The sequence below is a fragment of the Balaenoptera borealis genome (assembly GCF_965194805.1).
Source record: "Balaenoptera borealis genome assembly, chromosome: 5".
NCBI lineage: Eukaryota > Metazoa > Chordata > Mammalia > Artiodactyla > Balaenopteridae > Balaenoptera > Balaenoptera borealis.
The window spans coordinates 48,494,312-48,513,124 of NC_138862.1; the positions used below are offsets into that span (position 1 = coordinate 48,494,312).

General features: G+C 36.7%; 1 protein-coding gene across 1 annotated transcript in view; it reads left to right on the forward strand.

The window, feature by feature from the left end:
• The window catches only part of ADGRG7 (adhesion G protein-coupled receptor G7), a 55,000-nt gene extending 36,809 nt beyond the window's left edge, over window positions 1-18,191 (forward strand). Inside the window, 1 exon segment of the mRNA XM_082392248.1 lies at window positions 17,448-18,191. Within this exon segment, the coding sequence (XP_082248374.1) occupies window positions 17,448-17,708 (261 nt within the window). The 3' untranslated portion in view covers window positions 17,709-18,191.
• The last annotated feature ends 622 nt before the right edge of the window (window positions 18,192-18,813 follow it).

Consider the following 18,813-nt stretch of genomic DNA (forward strand, 5'->3'; position numbering starts at 1 on the left):
AGGATCTTTGCTGTGATTTGTGTCATAGAGTGTTCTGCCTATGTTTTCCTCTAAGAGTTTTATAGTGTCTGGCCTTACATTTAGGTCTTGAATCCATTTTGAGTTTATTTTTGTGTATGGTGTTAGGGAGTGTTCTAATTTCATTCTTTTACATGTAGCTGTCCAGTTTTCCCAGCACCACTTATTGAAGAGTCTGTCTTTTCTCCACTGTATATTCTTGCCTCCTTATTAAAAAATAAGGTGACCATATGTGCGTGGGTTTATCTCTGGGCTTTCTATCCCGTTCCATTAATCTATATTTCTGTTTTTCTGCCAGTACCATACTGTCTTCATTACTGTACCTTTGTAGTATAGTCTGAAGTCTGGGAGCCTGATTCCTCCAGCTCCATTTTTCTTTCTCAAGATTGCTTTGGCTATTCAGGGTCTTTTGTGTTTCCATACAAATTGTGAAATTTTTTGTTTTAAGTCTGTGAAAAATGCCATTGGTAATTTGATAGGGATTGCATTGAATCTGTAGATTGCTTTGGGTAGTATAGTCATTTTCACAGTGTTGACTCTTCCAGTCCAAGAATCTGGTATATCTCTCCATCTGTTTGTATCATCTTTAATTTCTTTCATCAGTGTCTTATAGTTTTCTGCATTCGGGTCTTTTGTCTCCTTAGGTAGGTTTATTCCTATGTATTTTATTCTTTTTTTGCAATGGTAAATGAGAGTGTTTCCTTAATTTCTCTTTCAGATTTTTCATCATTAGTGTATAGGGATGCAAGAGATTTCTGTGCATTAATTTTGTATCCTGCTACTTTACCAAATTCATTGATCAGCTCTAGTAATTTTCTGGTAGCATCTTTAGGATTCTCTATGTATAGTATCATGTAATCTGCAAACAGTGACAGCTTTACTTCTTCTTTTCCAATTTGGATTCCTTTTATTTCTTTTTCTTCTCTGATTGCTGTGGCTAAAACTTCCAAAACTATGTTGAGTAATAGTGGTGAGAGTGGACATCCTTGTCTTATTCCTGATCTTAGAGGAAATGCTTTCAGTTTTTCACCATTGAGAACGATGTTGGCTGTGGGTTTGTCATATATGGCCTTTATTATGTTGAGGTAAGTTCCCTCTATGCCTACTGTCTGGAGGGTTTTTATCATAAATGGGTGTTGAATTTTGTTGAAAGCATTTTCTGCATGTATTGAGATGATCATTTGGTTTTTCTCCTTCAATTTGTTGATACGGTGTATCACGTTGATTGATTTGCATATATTGAAGAATCCTTGCATTCCTGGGATAAACCCCACTTGATCATGGTGTATGATCCTTTGAATGTGCTGTTGGATTCTGTTTGCTAGTATTTTGTTGAGGATTTTTGCACCTATGTTCATCAGTGATACTAGCCGGTAGTTTTCTACTTTTGTGGCATCTCTGTCTGGTTTTGGTGTCAGGGTGATAGAGGCCTCATGGAAAGAGTTTGGGGGTGTTCCTCCCTCTGCTATATTTTGGAAGAGTTTGAGAAGGATAGGTGCTAGCTCTTCTCTAAATGTTTGATAGAATTCACCTGTGAAGCCATCTGGTCCTGGGCTTTTGTTTGTTGGAAGATTTTTAATCACAGTTTCAATTTCAGTGCTTGTGATTTGTCCGTTTATATTTTCTATTTCTTCTTGGATCAGTCTTGGAAGGTTGTGGTTTTCTAAGAATTTGTCCATTTCTTCCAGGTTGTCCATTTTATTGGCATACAGTTGCTTGTAGTAATCTCTCATGATCCTTTGTATTTCTGCAGTGTCAGTGGTTACTTCTCCTTTTTCATTTCTAATTCTATTGATTTGAGTCGTCTCCCTTTTTTTCACGGTGAGTCTGCCTAATGGTTTATCAATTTTGTTTATCTTCTCAAAGAACCAGCTTTTAGTTTTATTGATCTTTGCTATTGTTTCCTTCATTTCTTTTTCATTTATTTCTGATCTGATCTTTATGATTTCTTTCCTTCTGCTAACTTTAGGGGTTTTTTGTTCTTCTTTCTCTAATTGCTTTTGGTGTAAGATTAGGTTTTTTATTTGAGATGTTTCTTGTCTCTTGAGGTAGGATTGTATTGCTATAAACTTGCCTCTTAGAACTGCTTTTGCTGCATCCCATAGGCTTTGGGTCGTTGTGTTTTCATTGTCATTTTTTTCTAGATATTTTTTGATTTCTTCTTTGATTTCTTCACTGATCTCTTGGTTATTTAGTAGTGTATTGTTTAGCCTCCATGTGTTTGTAGTTTTTACAGAGTTTTTCCTGTAATTGATATCTAGTTTCATAGCGTTTTGGTCGGAAAAGATACTTGATACGATTTCAATTTTCTTTAATCTACCAAGGCTTGATTTGTGACCCAAGATATGATGTATCCTGGAGAATGTTCCATGAGTACTTGAGAAGAAAGTGTATTCTGTTGTTTTTGGATGGAATGTCCTATAAGTATCAATTAAGTCCATCTTGTTTAATGTATCATTTAAAGCTTGTGTTTCCTTATTTATTTTCATTTTGGATGATCTGTCCATTGGTGAAAGTGGGGTGTTAAAGTCCCCTACTATGATTGTGTTACTGTCGATTTCCCGTTTTATGGCTGTTAACATTTACCTTATGTATTGTGGTGCTCCTATGTTGGGTGCATAAATATTTACAAGTGTTATATCTTCTTCTTGGATTCATCCCTTGATCCTTATGTAGTGTCCTTCTTTGTTTCTTGTAATAGTCTTTATTTTAAAGTCTATTTTTTCTGATATGAACATTGCTACTCCAGCTTTCTTTTGATTTCCATTTGCATGGAATACCTTCTTTCATCCCCTCACTTTCAATCTGTATGTGTCCGTTGGTCTGAAGTGTGTCTCTTATAGACAGCATATATATCGGTCTTCTGTTTGTATCCATTCAGCCAGTCTGTTTCTTTTGGTTGGACCATTTAATCCATTTACATTTAAGGTAGTTATTGATATGTATGTTGCTATTACCATTTTCTTAATTGTTTTGGGTTTTTTATTGTAGGTCTTTTCCTTCTCTTGTGTTTCCTACCTAGAGAAGTTCCTTTAGCATTTGTTGTAAAGCTGGCTTGGTGGTGCTGAATTCTCTTAGGTTTTGCTCGTCTGTAAAGGTTTTAATTTCTCCATCTTACCTGAATGAGATCCTTGCTGGGCAGAGTAATCTTGGTTGTAGGTTTTTCCCTTTCATCACTTTAAATATGTCCTGCCACTCCCTTCTAGCTCACAGAGTTTCTGCTGAAAGATCAGCTATTAACCTTATGGGGATTCCCTTGTATGTTATCTGTTGCTTTTCCCTTGCTGCTTTTAATGTTTTTTCCTTGTATTTAATTTTTGATAGTTTGATTAATATGTGTCTTGACGTGTTTCTCCTTGCATTTACCCTGTATGGGACTCTCTGTGCTTCCTGGACTTGATTGACTATTTCCTTTCCCATATTAGGGAATTTTTCAACTATAATCTCTTCAAATATTTTCTCAGTCCCTTTCTTTTTCTCTTCTTCTTCTAGGACTCCTGTAATTCGAATGTTGGTGCATTTAATGTTGTCCCAGAGGTCTCTGAGACTGTCCTCAATTCTTTTCATTCTTTTTTCTTTATTCTGCTCTGCAGTAGTTATTTCCACTATTTTATCTTCCAGGTCACTTATCCGTTCTTCTGCCTCAGTTATTCTGCTGTTGATTCCTTCTAGAGAATTTTAAATTTCATTTATTGTGTTGTTCAGCATTGTTTGTTTGCTGTTTAGTTCTTCTAGGTCCTTGTTAAACGTTTCTTGTATTTCCTCCATTCTATTTCCAAGATTTTGGATCATCTTTACTATCATTACTCTGACTTCTTTTTCAGGTAGACTGCCTATTTCCTGTTCATTTGTTTCGTCTCGTGGGTTTTTACCTTGCTCCTTTATTTGCTGTGTGTTTCTGTGTCTTCTCATTTTGCTTAACTTACTATGTTTGGGGTCTCCTTTTTGCAGTCTGCAGGTTCGTAGTTCCCGTTGTTTTTGGTGTCTGCCCCCAGTGGCCAAGTTTGGTTCAGTGGGTTGTGTAGGCTTCCTGGTCGAGGGGACTGGTGCCTGTGTTCTGGTGTATGAGGCTGGATCTTGTCTTTCTAGTGGGCAGGACCGTGTTCAGTGGTGTGTTTTGGGGTGTCTCTGACCTTATTATGATTTTAGGCAGCCTCTCTGTTAATGGGTGGGGTTGTGTTTCTGTCCTGCTATTTGTTTGTCGTAGGGTTTCCAGCACTGTATCTTGCTGGTCATTGAGTGGAGCTGGGTCTGAACGTTGAGATGGAGATGTCTGGGAGAGCTTTCACCATTTGATATTACCTGGAGCCGGGAGGTCTCTTGTAGACCAATGTCCTGAACTCAGCTCTCCCACCACAGAGGCACAGGCCTGACACCTGGTTAGAGCACCAAGACCCTACCTGTCACATGGCTCAGAAGCAAAGGGAGAAAAGAAGGAAAGAAAGAAAAAATAAACATAATAAAATAAAAGTTTTTAAAATAAAAAATAAAAAATTATTAAAAATAAAAAAATCAAAAAGTAATAAAAAAAGAAAGATAGAAAGAAGAGAGCAACCAAACCATAAAACAAATCCACCAATGATAACAAGCACTAAAAACTATACTAAAAACAAGGAAACAAACAAAAATCCCAGACAGATAGAACCCTAGGACAAATGGTAAAAGCAAAACTATACAGACAAACTCACACAAAGAAGCATACACATACACACTCACAAAAAGAGAAAAAGGAAAAATAATCTATATATAAAAGGAATAAATGGAAGAGAGCAACAAAATCAATAAACAAATCTACCAATGATAATAAACTCTAAATACTTAACTAACATAAACTTAAAACCAGAAATAAATTAGATGCAGACAGCAAATCCCAAGTCTATAGTTGCTCCCAAAGTCCACTGCCTCAATTTTGGGATGATTCGTTGTCTATTCAGGTATTCCAGAGATGCAGGGTACATCAGGTTGATTGTGGAGATTTAATCCGCAGCTCCTGAGACTGCATGGAGAGATTTCCCTTTCTCTTCTTTGTTCCCACAGATCCTGGGGTTCAGCTTTGTATTTGGCCCCGCCTGTGCATGTAGGTCGCCTGAGGGTGTCTGTTCTTCGCTGAGACAGGATGGGGTTAAAGTAGCAGCTGAGTAGGGGACTCTGATTCATTCAGGCTGGGGGTAGGGAGGGGTATGGAATGTGGGGCAAGCTTGCGGCTGCAAACGCTGGCGTGACGTTGCGACAACCTGAGGCACACCATGTGTTCTCCCGGGGAAGTTGTCCCTGGATCACGGGACCCTGGCAGTTGCGGGCTGCACAGTCTCCTGGGAGGGGAGGTGTGGATAGTGACCTGTGCTCGCACACAGGCTTCTTGGTGGCTACAGCAGCAGCCTTAGTGTCTCATGCCCGTCGCTGGGGTCCGCACTGTTAGCTGCGCTCGCGCCTGTCTCTGGAGCTCGTTTAGGTGGTGTTCTGAATCCCCTGTCCTTGCGCCCCCTAAAACAATGGTCTCTTTCCTCTTAGGGAATTTCAGACTTTTTCCCGGACAGCCATGGTGCACTATCCTCCTTCAGGCTGTGTTCATGCAGCCAACCCCAGTTCTCTCCCTGGGATCCGACCTCCGAAGCTGGAGCCTCAGCTCCCAGCCCCCACCCTTCCCAGCGGGTGAGCAGACAAGCCTCTCAGGCTGGTGAGTGCTGGTCGGCACAGATCCTCTGCACAGGAATCCATCCGCTTTGCCCTCTGCACCCCTGTTGCTGCGCTCTCCTCCATGGCTCTGAAGTTTCCCCCACTCCCACCCACCGTCTCTGCCAGTGAAGGGGCTTCCTAGTGTGTGGAAACTTTTCCTTCTTCACAGCTCTCTCCCAGAGGTGCAGGTCCCGTCCCTATTCTTTTGTCTCGTTTTTTCTTTTTTCTTTTGCCCTACCCAGGTACGTGGAGAGCTTCTTGCTTTTGGGGAAGTCTGAGGTCTTCTGCCAGCGTTCAGTAGGTGTTCTGTAGGAGTTGTTCCACATGTAGATGTATTTGTTGGGAGGAAGGTGATCTCCATGTCTTACTCCTCCACCATCTTGAAGGTCTCCTGCAACTGATTTCTGTATGTTTATTTTTTATCCTGCAACTTTACTAAATTTATTTATTAGTTCTGGTTTTCTGGTGGAGTCTTTTGGGTTTTCTGTATTTAAGATAATTTCGTCTGCCAGCAGAGACAGTTTTATTTTTTCCTTTCCAACTTGGATGCCTGTTATTTCTTTTTCCTGCCTATTTTTCTGACTAGGACTTCCAGTACTATGTTGAATGGAAGTGGCAAGAGTCGGCATCCTTGTCTTATTCCTGTCTTAGAGCAAAGGCTTTTAATTTTCACCATTGAGTGTGATGTTAGCTGTGGGCTTGTCACATGTGGCCTTTATTATGTTGATGAAAAATCCTTCTATACCTTATTTGTTGAGAGTTTTTCTCTTGAAAGGATGTTGAGTTTTGTTAAATAGTTTTTCTGCATCTATTGAAATGATCCCGATTTTTGTCCTTCATTCTGTTCATGTGGTGTATCACATTTATTGATTTGCATATGTTGAACCATTCTTGCTTCCAGGGTTGAGTCCCATTTGATCATGGTGTATGATCCTTTTAATGTATTTTTGAATTCAGTTTGCTAATATTTTGTTGAGGATTTTGCATCTATGGTCATCAGGAATATGGCTTGTAATTTTCTTTTCTTGTAGTGTCCTTATCTGGCTTCAGTATTAGGGTTATGCTGGCCCTGTAAAGAGTCTGCAAGTGTTCCTTCATCTTCACTTTTTTTGGGAGAGTTTGAGAAGGTTTGGTATTCATTCTTTAAATGTTTGGTATAGCTCACCTGTGAAGCCCTCTTGTCCTGGGCTTTTATGTGTTGTGAGATTTTAAATTACTGATTCAATCTCCTTGTTCATTATCGCTCCATTTAGATTTTCTATTACATCCTGATTTAGTCTTGGTAAATTGTGTCTGAATTTTTTTCTTTTAATTCTTTTAAATTTAATGAGACTGATTTTATGGTCTAACAAGCATTTGGTCTATCTTGGTGAACAAAACATTTAACTTGGAAAAGAATGGTATTCTGTAGTTGTCGGGTATAGTGTTCTAAAAGTGTCAATAGGATCAAAGTGATTGTTAGTACTGTACAGATTTTCTGTCCTTACCAACATTTTTGGTTCTCTCAACTGCTGAAAAAGGAATGCTAAAATCTCCAACTGTGATTGTGAATTTGTTTATTCTCTCCTTAATTCTGTCAATTTTTGCATCACATGTATTGAGGTTCTGCTATTAGATGCATAGACATTTATGGTTATTATGTCTTTGAATGAATTGACCCTCTATCATTTGGAAATGTCCCTCCTTAACTCTGATAATGCTCTTTGTCATGAAGTCTACTTTATCTGATATCTAGCCTTCTTATGCGTATTGGTTACATGATACATATTTTTTCATCCATTCACTTTCAACCTATCTGTGCCTTTATATTTAAAGTATGTGTCTTACAGACAGTAAATAGATGGGTCTTTTATCAATTCTGGCAATCTCTGTCTTTTGAGTGTTTAGTCTGTTTGAGCTAATGTAATTATTAATATGCGTGAATTTATGTCTAACATTTTACTATTTGCTTTCTGTTGCTACTCTATTTTTTATTCCTTTGTTCCTCTTTTCCTGCCTACTTTTGGGTAAATTTAGTAGTACTAGGATTCCGTTTTAATTTATATGTTGGTTATTAAGCAATATCTCAGCATATTTTTTGTTGTTTTAGGGATACATTATACATCCTTAACTTTCCATACTCAACAGACTTAATATTTTACCACTTCCACTAAAATCTAAGACTCTTGTAACAGTATAAGCTTATGTGTTATTCTTCCTTCCTTTATGTTATAGTTGTCTGATGTACTACATGTGCATACATTATAAACCCCACAATGCAGCGTTATTGTTTTTGCTTGTTCTTAATCCCTTCTTGAAGATCTGAATTTCCATGTGATTTTGTTTCCCTTCAGGCTGAAAACTTTCCTTTAGAATTTCTTAGTATATATCTTCTGGTGAAAAATTCTTTCAGTTTTCTTTTACCTAAAAATGTCTTTATTTAGCTTTCATTGTTGAGAGACATTTTCACTGGATATAGAATTATGACTTGACAGAGTTTTTTTTTTTCCTTTTAGCACTATGAAGAAGTAATTTCACAAACTGGCTCCAGTTTCTAATGAGACATCTTCAATGTTTTGCATTATTTTTCCTCCTGTTATATAATGTGTTACTTTCCTCTGGTTGTTTTCAGGGTTTTCCCTTTATCTTTGACTTTCATCATTTTGACTATAATGTGCCCAGATATTATTTTATTTTATTTTTTGCATTTATTCTGCTTGGGATTGCTGAGCTTCTTGAATCTATTAATTTATGTCTTTCATCAAATTTGAGAAATTTTCAGCCATTATTTTTCAAATAGTTTTTTTAAAAATTAATTAATTAATTTATTTAGTTTTGGCTGTGTTGGGTCTTTGTTTCTGTGCGAGGGCTTTCTCTAGTTGTGGCAAGCGGGGGCCACTCTTCATCGTGGTGCATGGGCCTCTCACTATCGCGGCCTCTCTTGTTGCGGAGCACAGGCTCCAGACGCGCAGGCTCAGTAGTTGTGGCTCACGGGCCTAGTTGCTCCGCAGCATGTGGGATCTCCCCAGACCAGGGCTCGAACCCATGTCCCCTGCATTAGCAGGCAGATTCTCAACCACTGCACCACCTGGGAAGCCCCCTCAAATAGTTTTTGTGTCCTATTCTCTCTCTTCTTTCTTTCTGGGACTCTAAGTACATGTTAGTTAATTTAATATTGTTCTGCAGGTTCCTGAGCTCTGTTCATTCTTTCTCATTCTTTCTTCTTGCTATTCATCAGACTGGATCATCCTGGTCATCTGTCTCCAAGGACACTGAGTTTTTTCTTTAGTCATCTTCAGTTTGCTATTGAGCCTATCCAGTGATTTTTATTTCAGATATTGTACTTTTTTAGTTTACAAATTTTTGTTTTGTTATATTTTACAGTAGTACATTTTGCTTACATTTCCTTATTTTTGGCTCATTATGAGTACATTTTCTTTTGTACTCTATGAATACATCTGTAAGCATGTTGTAATAGTACTTTAAATTTCTTGTTTGCTAAATTTAACATCTGGGTTATTTTGGTCATTCTCCATTGATTGCTTTTTTTCTTTAGTATGGGCCATGTTTTTCTGTTTTTTCATATGTTTGGTAATTTCAATTATTTCCAGAGCATTATAGATCCTACACTGTAGCAACTCTGCATTCTGCTATATTCCTACCAAGAGTGGAGTTGCCATATGATTAACTTAGCTGGACTAAAATTAAAAACTCTATCTCTCCCTAGGGTGGGCAGCAGCTGAAATCTCTGTTTAGTGTTTTTAGCCTTACCTGTGCTTCTTGGAGTCCATCCCATCTATTTGTAATTCAGAGGTTAATCAGAGATTTGGGCAGAGTTTATAAATAGACTCTGGAGTTCCTCCTCTCTGTCTTCTCCTGGATATTCATATCCATACTGTTACTTACTTTCCCGCTGCTGTGGTTGCCCTAAACCCTGTCTTCTGTTTTTTCAACCTAATAAGACTGCCTGATTCAACTCCAGGTTTACTGATCCTGCCTGGGCTGATTATGGTGTGACTTCAGTCTAAAAGATATTAAGCACAAAACAAAATATGGAAACCTACCCAGTGGAAGTCCCTTTTTCCTAAGTGTAGATTCCCCTTCCAGTTTCTGACTGCTTTTGCTTGTCCTCCAATGTCTTCATATTGGTTTTTAAAAATATTTTGTCCAGAGTTTATAGTTTTTATCTGCAAGAGGGTTGATTTGATAGGAGCAGAACCATATAAAAAATATTTTGTCCAGAGTTTATAGTTTTTATCTGCAAGAGGGTTGATTTGATAGGAGCAGAACCATATAAATCCTTCAGTTGGACTGAAGATACTTTTATTCCTTGAGACTTACCTCAAGAATATATTTAATAATAAATCTTTAAAAAAATTCCATTCATACTTTGTTTAATAAAATCTGAATTGAAGATTTATATTATTTTTTTCTTTGGAAAGCATTCTGTTAACATCTTGGGAGTATCTACTGTGAGAGAAGCTCAACATTTAGGCTAAGGATTATGGTCACCTTCTGATTTTCATCATGGCAAAAATAATCATATAGATGAACCAAAATGGTAGATGAAAATAAAAATTCTGTTTGACCTCACAAGATTTTTGTTTTTATTCTTTTGTATTTGTGTATTATACATGGGGAATGTCTAAAGTTTAAGATAAAACAAGGAGGCATTATTGAAAGACTTACCTTGAAATCAGGAATTTCTGTCTGTGCTTCTTATTCTATCCCTCTTCCCGTAGTGAACATTGCCTTTTACTCTGATGAAAATTATTACAAGGACTTTTCTCTCTGTATATAGAGTTCCATTTTTTCTGAGTTGGCAGAGTGAATTATACTTCAATATAATGAAAGTACCCTTCTTTTTAAATTTTTTTTTTAATTCAGGTATAGTTGATTTACAATATTGTGTGAGTTTCAGGTATATGATATAGTGATTCACAATTTTTAAAGATTATAGTTCTTATAAAATATTCCCTGTGTTGTACAATATATTCTTGTAGCTTATTTATTTTATACATAGTAGCTCGTACCTCTTAATCCCCTACCTCTATTTTGCCCCTCCCCTCTTCCCTCTCCTCACTGGTAACCACTAGTTTGTTCTCTGTATTTGTGAGTCTGTTTCTTTTTTGTTACATTCACTAGTTTGTTTTATTTTTTAGATTCCACACATAAGTGATATCATACAGTGTTTGTCTTTCTCGGTCTGACTTATTTCACTAAGCATAATACCCTCCAAGTCTATCCACGTTGTTGCAAATGGCAAAATTTCATTCTTCTCATGGCTGAGTAGCATTCCATTGTACATACATACCACATCTTCATTTTTTTTTTCCTTTTAAAGTTATGGGAGATATCCTTCGATTTTTCATCCATTCATCTGTTGATGGACACTTAGATTGCTTTATCCATTCATCTGTTGATGGACACTTAGGTTGCTTCCATATCTTGGCTACTGTAAATAATACTGTTATGAACATCGGGGTGCATGTATCTTTTTGAATTAATGTTTTCTTTTCTTTGGTTGTATGCCCACGAGTGGAATTGCTAGATCATATGGTAGTTCTATATTTAATTTTTTTGAGGAAGCTCCATACTGTGTTCCACAGTGGCTGCACCAATTTACATTCCCAACGACAGTGGAAAGTACCCTTCTTCTAAACTATGCACGCTGCACCAGGATCATTTGCGTGAACAAATGTGATCACTGGACCACCTACATGAGGCAAGAAAAGATACTCCTTAGTGAGAGCTTGCTTCTTAAGCTCCAGACCTCTAACCCTGAAAGCAAAGGGATAATTCCTAAAATTCTACATAGATTGTTATTACTATAAAAAATTTTCCAATATTTACTGAGATTATCTTCTGACAATATTTTTATATGTCACATATGTACTTTTTCAAGGGGATATAGTTTTCAAGTTATCTTTTGTAAAATCTTATTTACCTTTAACTTGTTCATCAAAGCCAGAGAAAGGCATGTAAAATTCCCTTTTACACTTTTCTACCAGTTTTTCTTATGTTTAAATGTTTGTCTTTATACAAATTAATGCTGTATTATCATGTTTCTAAAAATTCATGGATGTTGTATATTTCTGGTGCATGATAACTTTCATGAATATAACAAGTCACTCTCAGTCCTATTTTATCTTGAAATCTAATTTTCCATATATTAATGTAGCAACTTCTAATTTGTTTTTATGTGATCTTATCTAATCTATGTTAGTTCTTTCATCATTATCCTTTCTGTGTCACTTTGTTTTTGACTTACCTTTTTTTAGATCCCATATATTTAGATTGTATTTTTTTTATAGATTTTATTTATTTATTTATTTATTTTTCTCTGTGTTGGGTCTTTGTTGCTGCGCACAGGCTTTCTCTAGTTGTGGTGAGCAGGGGCTACTCTTCATTGTGGTGTGTGGGCTTCCTATTGTGGTGGCTTCTCTTGTTGCAGAGCATGGGCTCTAGGCGCACAGGCTTCAGTAGCTGTGGCACATGGGCTCAGTAGTTGTGGCTCGCGGGCTCTAGAGCTCAGGCTCAGTAGTTGTAGTGCGCGGGCTTAGTTGCTTCGTGGCACATGGGATCTTCCCGAACCAGGGCTTGAACCTGTGTCCCCTGCATTGGCAGGTGGATTCTTAACCACTTAGCCACCAGGGAAGTTCCCAGATTGTGTTTTTAAAATCATTTTCTCATTGTTTTTCTATTTTATTTAAAAAGTTAAACTTTTATCTATATAGCTAAATATTGGTTATCAAAACTGGTATGTTTGATCTTATTCTGTCATCTTATTTTCTTTTTTACATGTATCCATGATTTCTTCCTTTGTTTTATATGTTGTGCTATATAAATTATATTTTCTTTTATTTAACCTTCTCCAATTAGAACATTTTCATCCCATTATTATTTTTGTTTATTAAACATTAATACAATTTATAAGATACAATTGTCAACTTCCAAAGTAAAACAATATGTATTGATTCCTCCCCTTTTTTAAAAAATTGGAATAAAGTTGATTTACAATGTTGTGTTAGTTTCAGGTGTACAGCAAAGTGAATCAGTTATATATATACATATAGTCATTCTTTTTTAGATTCTTTACATATAGGTTATTACAGAATATTGAGTAGAGTTCCCTGTGCTATACAGTAGGTCCTTATTAGTTATCTATTTTATATATAGGATTCCTCCCTTTTAAAGATAGTAAAATGAACACAGTTTAGCTGCTTCTTGTCTCCTGGTTTTATTGGTAAAATTTAAAATTTATCATACAATTATTGTTGTTAAATTATACTGTCTACATTATTTTCTTTCAAGAAATATTTATAATAGTTGGATTTTGTTTGATAATAGTACTAACTGCATTTTCTTATACTTAAATAGTTTCAATGCCTTTTGCCAGTCTTCTTTATTAGATTGTCATGTTATTTTGACTTCTTAATGTTAATGAATTTCTCATTAATGATAGCATATTTTGGAGTAATTGTTTAAGAGATAGTTAGTAAATATTATGAGGACTTTCCTAGCCGATAATTTTTCTTTAGGTACCATGGCACATGAACCCCAGGTTAGCTTGGCATTTAATTCTTGGCAATTATCTTTCTTTCACTGAAATTCTATAAACTTAACGAGATTTTATGTTGTGGAAAAAAGGCTGAGAAAGGTCAGAATTTTTTTTTTGGTTGTTCCCACTCTTATATCACCCATAAGAATATTTTTTGAAATAATTTTGAACTCATAAGAAGTTATAAAAATAGTACAGAGAGTTCCTATGTAGATTTCACCCAGCTCTTCCAGTGATAACACCTTATATAACTATAATAGGTCTATTAAAAAAATTATAACAGCAAAAAAAGTAAATAAATAAAAATAAAAGAAAGACATTTTCCTCCAAAAAACAAAAATAAATAAAACCCAGGAAAGTGACATTGGTACAATCCACATAGATTATTCACTTATAGGCTTTAATCCCTTAAAATGAAGGTATTTATTTATTTATTTATTGGGCTTACTACGTGGAATGTGGGATCTTGTTCCCCGACCAGGGATCAAACCCTCACCCCCTGCACTGGAACCACACTCTTAACCACTGGACTGCCAGGGAAGTCCTTAAAATGATGGTTTTTAATTCTAGATTTATTAATTCAACTATGAATTAAATAAATAAATTTGTTATCAAATACAATAGAATTACTGTAGTTTTGTAAGTTCATTTGTCCCTTTTTTCCTTGTACTCAAAAATTAACTTTTTATGGGTACAAGTCTCATCTCCTCAACTAGATTATCAGTTTTCTAGTGTAAGAAACATACTTGTGTGTATCTTTCAGAGTAGATAACATCTAGTTTGATACTGGGATGAGCTATACTTCTCTAATATTTTGTGAAAAAACTATAGCATTTGATGATTGTCTCAGTGTTGGTTGTTTCTGGCTCTGGTCAAGTATCACTGAGGAGGGAAGTCTGATACAAAACAGAAATCATTGGGGAGGGCATTAAGTCATTTTGGCTTGACCACAATGATGGAGAGCCTGTAGAGTGTAGTGTGGGCAGCTGCTTGACTATCTGAATTGCTACCACCAGGTTTAATGTGTGTAGGATCTTACCCTCTATCCCAGGCAGCCCTCTCCAGTGCTTTTTGAGAATAACTCCATTAAACAATAGATGTGTGCCTGCCACCAAATTTGAATGGATATAAGGCAGACCTTTACTGTTTGCAACACCCAATGGAAACTCCCCAGAAGGGCAATAAGTAGTGTAAGCTTAGTCTGGGATTGCCAGCTGAGTCATGGATTTGTCACCTAGAATGACCAGTAATTTAGAAAAGTATCTAAAAGAAGGTCTAGGCAAGGATATTCTCTCCTCCATGCACTGGAGAGGCATATTACAAAATAGAGGCTTGTTACAAAATGTTAATACTTTATGGCAAAATAGAAGGTGGCTATGTGGCAGGAGTACTGGACTAAAAGGCAGGAGATTTAAGCTGTCTTCCAGCTCTACAATTAATTATTCATATGATTTTAGGAAAGTCACATATCCTTTCTGAGTGAGGCATGTAAAATATAAAATGAAGGGGGGCTGTTAACATTAACACAGTGCTTTACAAAGTGAGCTTGAATATTGCCTACATCAGAATTTACATAATGTGTTAAAATGCTGATTCCTGGGCCTCCCCCCTTACCAACTCAGTCAAAACCTGTGGGCTAAGAGCTAGGAATCTTCAGGTGATTGTTATGTATACTAAAGAATAGGAACAGCTAGCTTAGTTCACCTGGAAGGCCCCTTCTAGATTTAGAATAATCTATAATTCTAATAAACATTTACTAAGTGCTACAGATACTACTTAAAAGATATAGTTTGATCTTTGTGCTAGTGAGAATTAGTTTGACCCATAGGGTTTGTCTTTTCAGATAACATCTTTGGGATTTTAGGGAGCACGGAAATATTGGGAGTCCATTCAGACAGAGTCCCTCAGGATGGTAGCTTTATGGATTCTCCATGGTCTAGGTTTTTTCCTAATTATTGTACAACTAGAAATTCTATCCAGTCTTATCTTTACCTTAGAGTTTAAAGTTTGGAAAATCCAGGTGAAATAGTGTACTCCACAAAGAGAATGCTTCTCTAGGGACCAGATTTTTCATGTCTCCAAAACAAATTTCTCTCTCTTGAACAATCAGGATGGCCAGTAGCCACTTTTGTCCTCCTGAAACCCATGTCCCATTGAAAACTTCCTTATGTCGTCAAGGCCTTCTTCAGGGGAGTAGATACCGTAATCAAGTTAATCTTCCTGCTTTTGGCCAAAGAACTAGTCTATCCCTTGCCAATATGTATTGATTTTATTAGTTAAACTCTCAGAGTTATCGAACCATAGCACCAGAAGTTTGTAACGGTATTCATAGGATATGATTCTAGATATAATCCTTTTAAGGCTTGGGGCCTAATAGATGCCAATCTGGGACGCATCCATGGATTTTTTTTTAAATAGCTTTTTCATTTTGAAATAGTCTTACACAAGAAGTTGCAAAGATAGTACAGAGTTCCCATGTACTCTTTGCCCAGCTTTTCCCAATAAGATTTGTATAACATTGTCAAAATCAAGAAATGAAGATTGGCACAATACTCTCAACTGCAGATATTATTTAATCTGTTTTTCCACAAAGGATATTAATGAGGAATTATCAGGGTTCTTTTAGATGCTATAATACACTTTACATGATCTTTCTATTGCAGTTACAAGCAAGAGACAGAGTAGTGTATTGGATAGAGGAGTTTTGGAGCCAAACATATAGTTTAATTCCAGACTCTTCTGATTACTGGTTGGGTAATTTTAGGCAAGTTACTTAATTTATCTGAGCTATAGTTTCCTTATCTGTAACATGGGGTAATAAAGCTTATTTTATAGGGTTGATATTAGGACTAAACGAGAAGGATTAAATGATGAAGATTGAAGGAAAAGCAAGTGTCTGGTATTAATAGGACTGCAATAGTGGTTCTATACATTTAAAAAATGTATAGAAAATAGTGTTCAGTCTTTTGTGGGTTAATTACTTGTGCACATCTGGTCTTCATATGTAACGTACAGAAAAAGAATGAATAGAAGTGCTTAAAAATTTTTTTTGTCCTTAAATATACCAAACTTCTAGTTATTTTACCAAAACTCCAAGAAATGTAGAATCATAGAATGTTAGAACTGTAAGAAAAATTAGGTAACCCATAGTCAATCTGCCCTATTAGGAAATCGAAGATCATAGACATCAGAAAAAGAGCAAAGTTACTGTGGTATACTGAAAGATTAATATTTGGTCTTTGTCCTCAGTTCCTGGCACACAGTTCCTTTAATCCTTGGACTCCCTGGAGCGATGAGTGTTTTTTGCGTGCTAATAAGATGACCAGTCGCTGAGGCCCCCAGATTGCTTCAGTATGGAGGCTGGTCGGTCCCCAGAAAGACCAAGGCTTGATTAGAAGCTTGGAACTTCTAGCCCACTCCACAATCTCCAGGAATGGGAGAGGGGTTGGATATCGAGTCATTTACCAACAGCTAATGATTTAATCAATTACAACTATGTAATGAAACCTTTATAAAAACCCCTAAAAGAAGGGGTTTGGAGAGCTTGCATGTTGGTGAACAGATTAAAGTGCTGGGAGGGTAACACACTCAGAGAGGGCATGGAAACTCCATGCTCTTGCACTGTAATCTCTTCTGTTTGGCTGTTCCTGAGTTGTATCCTTTATAATAAACAAATAATAGTAAGTAAAACTCTTTCCTGAGTGAGTTCTGGGAGTCTTTCCAGCAAATTATCAAACCTGAAGTGGGGAGGCAATAGGCACGTTGGACAGAAGTGTGGATAGCTCGGGGACCTAATACTTGTTACTGGCACCACTAGTGAGGGCAGTCTTGTGGGACTGAGCCCTTCACCTATAGGGTCTGACACGAACTCTGAGTAGTTAGTGTCAGAATTGAATTAAATTGTAGGACACCAAGTTAGTGTCAGAATTGGTTGCTGTCAGGAGGAAAAAAAGCCTCTCAGTTGCACAGCCAACATGTGGCAAATGGGGACCTGAACTCAGGTCTCTTAACTCTACTACTTACATATAGCACTTCAGATATGAGAAGAATATTGCCCTAACCCTCTTAGACAAAAAAGTACACAGTAGCTGCTGAGTGGTAAACTCAGGTTCCTGTACATGAAGAAGGGTGGGTGGGAGGGTGAAATACAATTTCTTCCCTCATTCTGTATCTCAAGACTTATCTAATATTAAACTTTTATTCTGTCTGCCTGGGATTGCAAATTTTTATCCTCCACATTGTCAGAACAAAAATCTTTCAGAGTAAAGCTTCCGAAGTGTTGAAGTCATTGTCGTTAACTGCTGGGAGAGTGAAAGCGCTGCCATCAATGACCTCACTGAGGCTTTGTGTAAGGATGTATAACATGCTCAGGTCATTACCAGCCCTAAATGAACGCTTTTGGCTGCTGGAGCCATCTATACTTACCAAGGAAATGGCATCGTCTGAAAGTGACCAAGAAAACCCAGGCATCTAGACAGTAAAACTGTTACCTTTTGTGGTCCTCTTTTTATTCAACTCATGTGTTTCACTTTTTCTATTTCCTTCCTTTATTACCCAGTCTTCTCAAAGTCTCCCTCAGTGTATTTTGCTTAAGGTTAAGAATCAGGTAAAACCTGTTGTTTATTATCATCAGGGATAGTGGATTTGGTAGTTTTTCTGTTATTCAGTAGATTCTTACTCCAATGAAGTGAAGAATGCCACTCAGCTTTCAAGATAATTCAAGATTATCATTGCTCCATACATCATAAAGTCTATGTGACAAAGTTTGATAAAAATATAGAACCTAAAAAATTCTGTTACTGTTTACTAAAAAGGACATGAGGAGAAAAATTTACCCTCCAGAACAAAATGACTCTTGGTGAACACTGAAGGGAGTAGCTTGTATGTATCATACTTTTGATCTGTGAATATTTTAAATTTGTATGTGCTTATACTCTTATTTCCAATTAAGAATTTTGCACCAATTTAACCTCTGGAAAGTGTATTTTTTTTTCTGTTAAAAAAGCATATTTTATGACCAGAGGAATTGACTCCATGAGAAATGGGAAGTGAGACAGAGAAAAATTAGCTCGTTGCTGAAGCCTCTGAATATTTCCTTCTGGTTCTTGATACATCTACCCTTTTATTGATGAAATGACAGTGAGGCTCAAAAAATGAAAAGTTAGTCACAATCACCCCTTATGGCTTTTAAAAGAGCAAGCCGCTCATGGAGTTTCAAACACTTAAATTATTAATGACTTCCTAAATAAAAAATGACCTCCACTGGTTTGGGGAGCACTCCCACTGGATTTAGGAGATAGAGTCTTTGAATTGCTGTGTTCTGTTTTGTCATAAACTAGGCAGCTGCTGTGTGTGCACTGAACTAAGGGACTAACAAATGTCATGTGAGCTGTGTCATACTCTTCTTACCACTCTCTGAAGAACATGTGTTTTTTTTTTATAGAAATGGTTGTAAATGACTGTTGGATTTCTAGGCGAGCCAAGAGCGTATTTCATCTGTAGTATAATTGAGACCTTACAGGATAATGGAAAAAAATAAAAGGAAGAGAATATAGAAGTAAAGCAATTCTCAGAGGCTA